The 12,545-nt window shown below is 33.9% G+C and overlaps 3 protein-coding genes and 1 long non-coding RNA gene across 4 annotated transcripts; 3 read left to right on the top strand and 1 right to left on the bottom strand.

Moving 5' to 3' along the window:
- Positions 1 to 4,895: 4,895 nt before the first annotated feature.
- Positions 4,896 to 6,823, top strand: LOC141401336 (uncharacterized). The gene is made up of 2 exons (XR_012412316.1): positions 4,896 to 5,796; positions 6,370 to 6,823. It is a non-coding gene; the product is annotated as an uncharacterized lncRNA (long non-coding RNA).
- On the bottom strand, positions 5,792 to 6,426 carry Irbp18 (Inverted repeat binding protein 18 kDa). Its single transcript, XM_073981495.1, has 2 exons — positions 6,284 to 6,426; positions 5,792 to 6,217 (listed from the first exon to the last, which is right to left on the bottom strand). Exons 1-2 carry the CDS (start codon positions 6,386 to 6,388, stop codon positions 5,993 to 5,995), a joined length of 330 nt encoding a protein of 109 aa, XP_073837596.1. The 5' UTR covers positions 6,389 to 6,426; the 3' UTR covers positions 5,792 to 5,992.
- A 1,823-nt stretch (positions 6,824 to 8,646) lies between the features above and the next one.
- APP-BP1 (Nedd8-activating enzyme E1 regulatory subunit APP-BP1) lies at positions 8,647 to 10,899 on the top strand. Its single transcript, XM_073981496.1, has 7 exons — positions 8,647 to 8,847; positions 8,901 to 9,065; positions 9,120 to 9,492; positions 9,557 to 9,692; positions 9,911 to 10,041; positions 10,101 to 10,683; positions 10,748 to 10,899. Exons 1-7 carry the CDS (start codon positions 8,780 to 8,782, stop codon positions 10,858 to 10,860), a joined length of 1,569 nt encoding a protein of 522 aa, XP_073837597.1. The 5' UTR covers positions 8,647 to 8,779; the 3' UTR covers positions 10,861 to 10,899.
- A 453-nt stretch (positions 10,900 to 11,352) lies between these two features.
- Positions 11,353 to 12,140, top strand: QIL1 (MICOS complex subunit MIC13 homolog QIL1). The gene is made up of 2 exons (XM_073981497.1): positions 11,353 to 11,529; positions 11,611 to 12,140. The coding sequence occupies exons 1-2, from the start codon at positions 11,519 to 11,521 to the stop codon at positions 11,945 to 11,947; spliced, it is 348 nt and encodes a 115-aa protein (XP_073837598.1). The 5' UTR covers positions 11,353 to 11,518; the 3' UTR covers positions 11,948 to 12,140.
- Positions 12,141 to 12,545: the final 405 nt, after the last annotated feature.

Here is a 12,545-nt window from a genome sequence, read left to right on the forward strand (position 1 = left end):
CTAAATGGTTTGTGTCAAATACATTATATGAGATGCAATTCCGCCGGCGTTCACCCATATAATTTGACATTTGAAAGCAAGGAACGAGCTGATTCTGTCACGGCCTTTAGGACTGAATTTTTTATGTAAACTTCTTGCTGATTTATACGTGTCGGCTATTAGCATGTTTATTTTAAAGATTATTGCCGGGTGAACCTACTTTATGAGGATTTATTTCACGTATACGCAATAGAATTGACATTTAAAACACAGTTGGTTTATTTAATTTGGTTATAAGTAAATGTATAAAACTATAAAACTTGGTTTAGACTATACACTTATACGATGATTAAGTGCCTATCTCGATTTATTTGGCATATATTAGGCCTGTACGATAACTCAAAAATTTGTACAAGCTTTTACAAAATACTATTCGATAACAAACTTGTTCATACAAAAGAGCGAGTTGAGAGAAAAAGTTTTTGCAAGTACCTCTAAAGCAGGCATGACCATAAAGAGAACGGAGAAAATGTGAACGTATTCAAAATATTGACAACTTATAACAGTGTGTTAGTAAGTTTGTATTCACGCAAGCTATAAAACAATAACAAATCAAAACATTTGTTCTCTTTTGTACGCTCTTTCTGTGCATTCGGGTCGTGTGCGTGTAAATTGCCGAAAATAATCGGCACCGCCGTGCCAAATGTGACCATGCTTGCTCTAAAGCCACACGTTGAAAACTTCGTATGAAAGTTTCAACGTGTGGCTTAATAGGCCATTTAAATATGATTAGCCGGATTTAATGCATTATCAGGATTTATTTGCTAAATCCGACGATAATCTACCAGATTCCCCATACCAAAATAATACCCCGGTTACACTTAGAGGTAGTTTACACTATCTATCAATGTCATATGACACGAAATAAAAACATTCCATATTTACCCACGGAGGCAATGTGGAGACGTTGTTTTTTTTACATTTTTGCTGGTGTGGACGCACAGAGTAAATGGCGTATAGAAAATCTCCAATATTACACACATGGTACAATAATTCTTAGGTAGGCCACAGCTAACAGCTGATTACAATTTTTTTTGTTAATGCTTAATCTGTCAAAACCGTGTTGACATGCAGAGTTGATATTTATTATTGATCAAAAAATTCAACTCTGTTTTGTTTTCATTTCAACATTTCGTTCGTTCTTCTTCTTTGTTTACTCATCCGTTATCATTCATCAAAACAATTTTGACGTTTTAAGCCATAGCGACAGGGTTGTATTTTTTTGGCGATTCTCATACCTGGCCTACCTATGAATTATTGTACCATGATTATAGTCCGTTTCCACGGTACGTCGTTCGTTCTCTATTCGTCGTTCCACCCTCAAATACGAATAAATTACTTGATTCCCCATACAAAAATCTGAGAACGAACGAAGATTTTTCTACGTTGTTCAAGTAGAAATACTCTCCGAACAACGATAAAATATGTCCCATCCCTAACAAATGAGAGAATTTATCGAAAATAATAATTATGACATGTCTAAATTCAAAATTGAAAAATTTGTTGAAAACACAAAAACTTTTAGAACAAAGGAAAAATATGAATGAAAATTAATGAACTAAACGTTTTATATAGATGCAGAAGGAAGATGGTTGTGTTTCCTTCTTAATTCCACACACATTTCTTGTCCATTAGTTCAAAATCGCGTAAAAAATCAGAAACAAAAAGGAAACAAATAACTGAAAGTCTGGGGTTAACCCACTTTATGAGGATTTATTTGACATTTGCGCTATGGAATTGACATTTAAAACCCAAACCCACTGGGTTAAGCTTGTTAAGTGTAACCGTGGTATAAATCCTCGTATTATACCCCAGTTACACTATTGAAGGTTAACCCACTGGGTTTAATAGATCCAGTGGGTTAACCTTTGCTAGTTACACTTAGATTTTCGAGGATATAAACACATAAATATCGATAAAATAGTTTCCAAAAATTAAAATGGTAACTATTGATGCATTACAACAAGTATTTAAACATTGGAAAACAAAAATATGGGACAAAATGCGTTCTCTATTCGTCGTTCCACCCTCAAATACGAATAAATTACTTGATTCCCCATACAAAATTCTGAGAACGAACGAAGATTTTTCTACGTTGTTCAAGTAGAAATACTCTCCGAACAACGATAAAATATGTCCCATCCCTAACAAATGAGAGAATTTATCGAAAATAATAATTATGACATGTCTAAATTCAAAATTGAAAAATTTGTTAAAAACACAAAAACTTTTAGAACAAAGGAAAAATATGAATGAAAATTAATGAACTAAACGTTTTATATAGATGCAGAAGGAAGATGGTTGTGTTTCCTTCTTAATTCCACACACATTTCTTGTCCATTAGTTCAAAATCGCGTAAAAAATCAGAAACAAAAAGGAAACAAATAACTGAAAGTCTGTATACACAAAAATTGTTTTGACATGTCTCTCTCTCTTTAATCTTGAAAATAGAAAAATATAAAAATATATTGAAAATACAAAATTATTCAGAATTTATGAGAAAAATGAATGAAATGTGTGTTGATAAATATAAAAGATACATTTGAAGGAAAGTCTACTGTTTTTCCTATTCATTTAATGTATATTTTATGTGGTTCCGGTTCAAATTTTCGTGAAAACAAGGAAACAAAAATGAAGGAAATTTTGTTTATGTTTCTGTTAATTACGAATGGTGTCGTGGAAACGGGTTAATTCGGGTACGTCGTTCGACAGGCGAACAACGTAATTGAAACGCTCGTGTGAACATGACATTACACATATTAGCGAATATATAACGACGGGAAATTTCATGTCATATGACATTTACATATACTGTAAACTACCCCTTAGCAGGATTAACCCAGTGGGTTTGGATTTCAAATGTCAATTACATAGCGCAAACGTCAAATAAATCCTCTCGAAGTGGGTTAACCCGGCAAAAAACTCTAGTGTAACCGTACTATAATGCCACGGTTACACTAGCACTTTTTGCCGGGTTAACCCACTTTATGAGGATTTATTTGACATTTGCGCTATGGAATTGACATTTAAAACCCAAACCCACTGGGTTAAGCTTGTTAAGTGTAACCGTGGTATAAATCCTCGTATTATACCCCAGTTACACTATTGAAGGTTAACCCACTGGGTTTAATAGATCCAGTGGGTTAACCTTTGCTAGTTACACTTAGATTTTCGAGGATATAAACACATAAATATCGATAAAATAGTTTCCAAAAATTAAAATGGTAACTATTGATGCATTACAACAAGTATTTAAACATTGGAAAACAAAAATATGGGACAAAATGCATACATAGTGAGCGCAAACGTCAAATAAATCTTCTCGAAGTGGGTCAAACAGGCAAAAAGCTCTAGTGTAACCGTACTATAATTTTTGTATGGCAAATCTGGTCAGATTTGACCAGATTAAGCAAATAAATCCTTATGAAGTGGGTTAACCCGGCAAAAAGCTGTAGTTTAACCGTGCTATTAAGTGAATTTGTTTTAAATCCGGCAAAAATCCTCGTATACAACTCTGTTTTTTGCAACATTTTGCTAGAAAATACAAAAAGTTGCAAGCTGACACAAGAAACAAGGTAGATGCATCGGTGAATTGCTAAACAAGGCTTAAAAATTAAATTTGCTGCGATATTCAAAGCAGATTTTAGTCAACCAAGACTAATATTTACGATTTCTAAACAATAAAACAATTCATTATTTGCTCATTAGTTAGCATTATATGTTTTTTAAATTAGCACAAAAATGAGGTTTTAGGATTGTTTCGTCATTTATTGGCTAAAACAGGCAACATTTTTCGTCATTTACAAATGTTGCCTGTTACACATTCGCCATACACATATAAATGACGATAGCTGCGTCATTTATTCTAAACAATGCACGAAAACACCATACCTGCTTTTTTGTCATAAACTACCGAAAAATGCAAATTTGCGAAAACTTTAGCAGAAATGTCAAAACCAACGTATCAGGCAATCAGATGACAGCAAACAAGCTGTTAGATTATACTCGGCCAAATTTGTATAGCAGAAAATTTTATTCCCCTCAATTTTGTTTAAGAGAAGTGTTAGTTTAGTAACGGAGCGCGTTTCGTGCACAAAACGAGACAAAAATAGTACAAGTAGTATTAGTTTGCAGGTTCTGGAACACAACTTTATAACTGTTCCAGAACTTGCAATTTCTTTATTTTATGCAAAAAATTGTTTTGAAAATTCATGTTCGATCAGCTGCACATATGTATCTACCTTGATTATTGTGATATGTTTGAAATCAACAAAAAAATAAGTGTAAACAACGGGGTGTATTACAGGATTTCGTGAAATCCAGTGGATTTCGGGGCATAATGGGTACTTTACACGATATGTTTTTTACATATGAGTTGTCACTTTGCATATACATTTTGTATGGCAGAAGTGACAACTCATATGTAAAAAACATACCGTGTAAAGTACCCCTAAGTAGAAACCAGCTATTATACCACGTTTACAACTTAAAAATTTCTCATGAAATGATATTGCTTCTTATGCTAAGTTTACATTTACGAAATCCACTCGATTTCAACTGTCAATTCCATAGCTCAAACGTCAAATGAAATCTCATCTGGATTTCATTTGACGTTTAACCTATGGATTTGACAGTTGAAATCGAGTGGATTTCGTAAATGTAAACCAAGCATTACACTCGCTTTAGTTACAATATGGCAATCCCGTTGCCAAATTTAATTGTTAGCGCCCAAAATAAACAACACTGAATAGTTGTGATAGTTGCTCAAAGAACGAAGATAGAACATATGATGGTTTGAGGGGAAAAAGTCAAGTGAAACAAGCGGAAAAAGGAAATTATAAAAGGGGGAGGTCAGACAAAAATTTGTTACGTCAAAGAAGGAAGGAAAGAACAAAAAGAACCAAAACATAATATAAATATTAAGGAGGAAATCACACTACAGTTAATGACATCAAAATTTACATATTAGTGTGCCACAAATTCTGATTGGCAAATTCAAAAAGTTTTAGTCATCAAATAAATTCAATTAGAGGCGCCTCATGTGAGAACAAATTGTGTTTTCTGGTTTGGTAGTGAATTTGTTGTGTGGATTAGTGTGAAGAAACTACTCTATAAATACATAATAAATTATAATAACAAAAGTACTACATACATACATTTATAGGGAAGTGCAAGTGTTACCACCCCCCTGAGCTGCCTCATCCCACCCACTGTGTGTGTTCGTTCTATTGTGCATTGTCGTCGATAAAATATGTACTAGAATTGATGTTGTTTTGTGTGTTTAAACAACAAAAACCCAAATAATCATAAAAATAAATAAAGGAAAAACTTTAGTAGCTTTGTTGTTGTTGATATCAATGAAGGGTGATAATTGGCGGACAAAGCAATATATAAATAAAAGAATTTTATTAAGGGGCTATAATCAACAACAGCACGACTACATTTGGTTTAGTCAAAGCCGATACCCCCATGTGACTTTGTTGTAAATCTAAACTTCGTATAGAACACATTCAAATATAAGAAATACGAAGTAAATAATCGTGGTGTCCAAGATAATAATGATTAAGAACCACAATTAGCATTATTTATGTGTGCATGCTGTGATTGCAATTGCCATACAAGCGCGGGCTAATAATCCAGTAGTGTTTCTTATTAACTAAATTAACAGCATCCTGCTTGAGTAAGGCACAACAAAAGACAGCAATAAAATGGACGAAGTGTTTTCGCTACATACAGAAAAATTCGATTTATATGACGGTAAGTAAATTTCATTTGTGTTTTTATTTAAGGTAAATTGTAATAATACATTTCATATTTGCTGGGACAATTAACACATTACCTATACCTACGCACTTAAAATACTCATTATATTATATCTTATTAAAAAAAAACTTATTCTATAAATGTATTTTTTTTTTAAATATTAACTATACCTAAATTCAACACAACTACACTAATCATCATCGTCATCTGATGGTTCTTCTAATATTTTTTTAATAATCTGTTCATGTTTGTCGGGCTCGACTTTATGCAATAGAATCTCTTTCAATATTTCCACATTCTTTTTCATTTCCTCAATTTTGGTTTCCAATTGGGTGTTGCTTATTTTTAACTTTTCCACATTGTCTTTGCGTTTTTGGGCATTTTGTTTAGACTTTTCCCGGGTTCTTTTTACTGCCTGAAAATTAAAGCACACAGAATTTATTAGAAATAGCCTATTATAACAAAACAATAAATTACTAACATCATTATTTCTCTTCCTTTTCTTTTTATACTCCTCATCATTGTCATCGGATCTGGGACTTGTATTGCTGCTCATTGCCGTATCAGTACTTCTTCTGGCTGGCATTCTTTCGGTTATTATTTTACTGTGTATTTGAGGAAGAAACGCAACCAAGGATTTATTACATTTAAGCGTGCACTTTATTGTATTGTTTAATTATAAAATTTATTATTTTCTTTTCAATTTGTAAACAAAACAATGCTGTAGCTGGATTATTGTGAAATTATCTCTCAGCAAGCCATCAAGAAGAAGAATGGTCCAACAAATGATAGCAGCTGTCAAAGCAACTGATGTCACAGTATTGCCATATCGAGAGAAAATTTAAAACAAACAAATTTTAGACAATAAAATAAATGTAATAGTTAATGAAATATATTATTGTACGTTCATATTCGTAGTGATGAGATACTATATAATTTTGTGAAAAGACTGAAGATTCGATATTAAGATTTAAAATGACATGAATGTGTAATAAAAATTTAATTAAAATGATTAAAAAAACGAGAGGTGTGTTTTATTTAATCATGCAGTTCGTCTCTTTTCCCTTTATAAAAACAAAAAAACAAACATTGTTCCACAACATCCCATACGGGACAAGGGAGACTTCTCTCATATCAATGAGTGCACCCCGATTCATATTAGCTCAATGATATGGGACCTACTGTTTATCGCCGAGTCCGAACGGCGTGTCTTAAGACACCACTTATGGAGAAGTTTTTCAAGGCTGAAATACTCAGGAAATGTCGCCAACATTACTGAGGGGTATTTTGCCACCGTTGAAAAATGTTTGATGTTGCCTGGCCGGGGAATCGAACCCCCGACCTTCTGCGTGCAAGGCGGGCGTGCATACCATTGCACCACGGTGGCACCCTTTATACCGATACTAAAAATGAGTTTTTTTGTAATAGCCCAGTCAAAATAGATATTGAAATAGCAAAAATTCCCATTTCACCCATGGCACAATTACCAAGGTAGTGGTATCACACCAGCTGTTCGAATATGAAATGTCAAATGCCTTTATAAAAAATATTTTTGTTGTAATTTCCCCAACATCATAAAGAAAATTTTGACATAACATATTCAAAATTTACGATACCACTACCTGGGTAATTGTGCCATGCGCTCGACGTATTTCGGTAGTTCTCATAAGACTACTTCTAATTTTTTCACCACATACGTTTTGGGAATACAGACGTATTTAGGCATAGCAGTAAAGCTGGTGGAGAGCTAGGGTTTGCCATTAGAAGCAACGTCCCATGTGTGCAAAAAAGTTATTCGTTGTCAAAGGTCAAATTTTAAGGGTTATTTAGGTTGTCTGATTTATGCTTGGTTTACATTACGAAATCCACCCGATTGCAACTGTCAATTCCTTTGCGTATACGTCAAATGAAAACTCGTCTGAAATCGATTGGATTTCATTTGACGTCTAAGCAAAGGATTTGACAGTTGAAATCGAGTGGATTTCGTAAATGTAAACTTACTATTATTTCAAGGTCGTGGGTTTGATTCCCCCGCCATGCAACATCAAACAAGTTTCAACGGTGGCAGTAATGTTGGCGACATTTCTTGAGTATTTCAGTCATGTAAAACTCCTCTATAAGTGGTGTCTTAAGACACGCCGTTCGGACTCGGCGACAAGCAGTAGGTACCATTAAGGTCTTTATAACTTTTTTTCTTAGAAGAAACCATTCTTGAGATATAGCTGTTCTATGCTTGTTTTACATTTACGAAATCCACTCGATTTCAACTGTCAATCCCATCGCTTAAACGTCAAATGAAATCCAATGGATTTCAGATGAGATTTCATTTGACGTATATGTAAAGGAATTGACAGTTGAAATCGAGGGGATTTCGTAAATGTAAACTTAATACAAGCAACACTTTTAAATAAACAAAAAATAAACTAATGCTAGTTTTACATTTACAAAATCCACTCGATTTAAACCGTCAATTCCATTGCTTAAACTTCAAATCAAATGCATCACTATTATTTCTGATGCATTCGGAATGTAGGAATGCATGTGTGTGAACCTAAAACGGCGTTTGCACTAAAGCTTTTTGCCGGGTTAACCTTCTTTATGAAGATTTGACGTTTGCGTTATGGAATTGATATTTGAAATCCGGCGGGTTTACTAAATCCGGTTAAGTGCAAACGGAATAAAAGATTTTGACGAAATCTAAGAATTGCAAAGCAATTGAATTTTTGGAAGCCAGTCAGTTGCACAGCCTTTTTTGTGTACGGCTTCAACTTATATATGGCAACACTACCACAACATGACATTGTCATACGCCTTCATTTAAGAATCACACTTTTCATTTACTGTTTATTCCATCCCCCGAAAACAGCTGTTCATTTATCTAATTTATCTAATTTATATCTACTACTACTTTAAAAAAATCATTTTTGCTGCATTCTGCATTTGTACAAACAATTTCTATATTGGATTACTGAATAAAATGTCATCTCCAGCACCAAAGTCACCAGAACAATCGGATAAAAACAAAAAATATGATCGACAAATACGGTATATTAAATTTTTGTTGTTTTACAAATCACTCCTAAAATACTTCTTTACAGGCTTTGGGGAGAACATGGTCAAACTCTATTAGAGGGCGCCAAAATTTGTTTAGTAAATGCGAATGGTATCGGCTGTGAAATACTAAAAAGCTTAGTTCTGCCTGGAATCGGTGTATTTACAATTGTTGATGGTTCTGTGGTAACAGAAGATGATTTGGGTGTGAAGTAAGTGACCGATTTTTTGATTAGTCATAGAGGTTTGCAAACTGTTTTTTTCAGTTTCTTCTTAGATTCCAGCAATTTAGGTCAATCGAAGGCTGCTGCCTGCATGCTGTTGTTGCAAGAACTAAATCCCGATGTTAGTGGAGATTGTGTAGAGGAAAGTGTAGATTATTTGTTGGCCAATCGTCCATCATTCTTTGATGATTTTGATGTTGTGGTGGCTTCGAATTTAAATGAAGAATCCCTACTGCGTCTATCTAATTGTTTGTGGGAAGCAAATGTACCATTACTTTATTGTCGTTCTTTGGGATTTTTCGGTACAATTCGCCTACAAATCAAGGAACACTGTGTCATTGAATCTCATCCGGATAATCCCCAATATGATTTACGCTTGGAATCGCCATTTCCAAATCTTAAAAAGCATTTTGAGGTGAGTTGTTTTTTATATGGATATTGATGATATTTGTTAAATTAAATTTTTTTTGTTGCTCCAGACCACTCAAATAACCAATAAAGTGCCTTGGCTTTTAGTACTTAATAAATATCTGCAACAGTGGAGTCTTGAAAACAATGGCAAAATTCCATCTAACTACAGGGAAAAGCTGCAACTGAAGGAAATGATAGGAAAAGGTATGGTATGGTAATTTAATTTTTTTGTACAGAATTTAGAATCAACGACGACGAACGACTTACATATATATACTGTAAATAAGCCTTTGTTGGAAACAATTACTCATATCTGGGAGTTTTACCTAAATTAAAGTTTGAACTCAATTTTTTTCTTAAAAATTAGCATAGCCTGATTATTTTTTTTTAACACATTTAATACACAATTTTGCTATCTCCAGCAATCACAAACGATGAGGAGAATTTTGAAGAAGCTATGAAGGCGGTGAACACCGCTTTCGGTGGAGGTCATATAACTAGTTCATTAAAAGCCATATTTGAAGATGATGCGTGCAACAATTTGAATAAACAGGTAAGTATTGAAAATATTATGCAAAGATTTTTAATTTGTTAACATTACCGTACCAACAGAGTAAACCTTTTTGGATAATGGCAAAAGCATTGAAAGACTTCGTGGAACAAGAAAACAATGGCATGCTACCACTGCCTGGAATTTTACCCGACATGACCGCCGATACGGAATCTTATATAAATTTACAAAATATTTATCGCCAACAAGCTTTACAAGATGCGGATAGTGTTTATCGTCGTTTACAAACAATACTCAAGGAATTGGGTCTTTCGCCAGATACAATTTCAGACAAAACCGTACGACTATTTTGCAAAGAGGCAGCACATTTAACTGTTATACGGGGATCAAAAATTGCCCATGAATATGAACGCAATACACGTTTTCTGAATGAAATTGATATTGAGCTGCAAGGAACTCTTACCGAACACTATATAGCGTTGAGGGCATATGAACGTTTTTTGACGGAATGTGGTAATATACCCGGTGATTGTTATGTTGAAAATGATACGGCACGCTTAAAAACGGTTGCCTATAAAATGTTAGCTGATTTAGGGGCGTCTCAGGCTGTGCTAAGTGATGATATGGTACATGAAATATGTCACTATGGTGGTGCCGAAGTACATACCATTTCAGCATTTTTAGGTAAGTGTTTATTTCATGGGGGTTGTTGTCATATTTTTGAGATACTTAAATTATCTTCTTTTAGGTGGAATTGCGGCGCAGGAAGCCATAAAGATTATTACCAAGCAATTCATACCTGTCAACAATACATTTATTTATAATGGCATAACATCGGAAACGCTTACTTTAAAATTGTAAAAAAAAATGAAATAAAAATTTGTATGTGAATTGCAGAAATCCGAGTTTTTTAATTTTGAAAAAAAAAAAAATCCATTTCTTCTATATGCGCCAATAGACATTATTGTTCTGTTCCAGAACCTGCAAGAATCTACAAATTTTTACAAGTATAACAAATTTTCCTTTATGATATCGAAAAAATAGTAGATATGTACTTGCAGTATTGGAACTTGGTGATCAGCATAGCAAAGAATGCCTATTGTAAAAATTTCAAAGCGATCCGAGGGTGCCCCTAGACGAAATTTCATACCCCAGAATCTTTTACAATCGTACTGGTATCCTATTACATAGTGGAATTGCTACAATTCTTGTACACTTAAGATGTCAAAATTTGTTTTGTTTTTGATAAATTTTGATTTCTTAAAGTTATAGCATTGCCATCTATAAAGGATATATGTTTTTATGGCAACTCTGTGATACACGGCGTACGTTATTAATAAAGAATCGCCCGTTATTGGTTGACAATCAGCTGTTTGAAAATATCACCATAAACTCAGCTTTCTCTGCGACCACCGAATACCACGAACCTGGAGCAAGTTTTCAGGCATTTGCTGCTGAATATAACGAAATAAATTCGACTATCTTGTAAATAATTAAAGTAAAACAAACAGAAAACAATATGGTTATTGGGTAAGTCTTGAAACAAGAAAATTGTTTTCATATTCCAGTTTAATTCTCTTTACGTAATCATTGTTTTTGTTTTGTTTCTAGATTCGTTATACGTTCTGGTTTGGTTGTAGGTGCCGTCTACTATTCCAAGAAATTGGGTGTTTGGGGCAGCCCCGAAGAATCGGAAAAATTCTACAATTGTGTTAAGAGCCAATTGCGTCCCCATGTCCAAACGTTGGAAAAACAATTGCCATTCGAAGTTCCCTCACTGCCACAGACTGGAGAAGTACGCTTCTTGGCCAAACATTATTACAATCAGGGTGTGAAAAACACATTCCACTTCATTGAAATGCTTCCTTGCTATGCTGGACAATTGGCAAAGAAAACAAAAGACACATTCAATGAATTTGCTCAACCACCACCAAAATCATCGAACTGAAATCGATTCGATTCATCTATTTAGAGATGTTTGCTGTTGGCTAGTGCTATTTATTACATGTTCATAGATAGATTGTTTTTTAGTGTTCGGTAACAAATAAATGTGTCTCGAGAAAAATGTCCCCTCCATGTGTGTGGTACTTATCGACCAATTTCCTATGAATAAATAAAAGATGTCTTGTGGTATTAAAAAACAGAGTAATTGATTTACTTGCAAACTGCAGTGGAATTGAAACATGCTACAACTCAAATCGTACTGGTATAATGCTTGCGGCAAAATTAGTTAAAAATCAAATTGGTCATGGACGACTAACTTCCTACAGACGATTTAGAACATTCATTACAGGATCAACAATTAGCTCATTAGAAAATCTGATGTATAGCACAAATTCCTTTTTGAAATTTTCCAACCCTAGTACATATTTGATGTGTTCCTTTACTTTTGAAAATGGTAAAACCGGCAAAAGTAGTAAAAGTTGTTAACTGCTCCCATATTAATAGTATGGTGTTTGAAGTTTGCACGTAAAGGAGCAGATCTAGAGTAATTGTACACATGAAACTAGTAATTCTCCAATTGGACAATATCCCACTCAAGACCA

This window comes from Musca autumnalis, unplaced genomic scaffold (assembly GCF_047663935.1).
Source record: "Musca autumnalis isolate F117 unplaced genomic scaffold, ASM4766393v1 scaffold_4, whole genome shotgun sequence".
Lineage (NCBI taxonomy): Eukaryota > Metazoa > Arthropoda > Insecta > Diptera > Muscidae > Musca > Musca autumnalis.

What these genes read in the sequence shown, in the direction of transcription:
- Irbp18 (XM_073981495.1), bottom strand. Translation starts at nt 6,388, where the DNA reads ATGCCAGCCAGAAGAAGTACTGATACGGCAATGAGCAGCAATACAAGT. An exon ending in AAAGGAAGAGAAATAATGAT is followed by an intron (nt 6,218 to 6,283) that starts GTTAGTAATTTA and finishes TTTAATTTTCAG; the next exon opens with GCAGTAAAAAGAACCCGGGA.
- APP-BP1 (XM_073981496.1), top strand. Translation starts at nt 8,780, where the DNA reads ATGTCATCTCCAGCACCAAAGTCACCAGAACAATCGGATAAAAACAAA. An exon ending in AAATATGATCGACAAATACG is followed by an intron (nt 8,848 to 8,900) that starts GTATATTAAATT and finishes ACTTCTTTACAG; the next exon opens with GCTTTGGGGAGAACATGGTC. An exon ending in GAAGATGATTTGGGTGTGAA is followed by an intron (nt 9,066 to 9,119) that starts GTAAGTGACCGA and finishes TGTTTTTTTCAG; the next exon opens with TTTCTTCTTAGATTCCAGCA.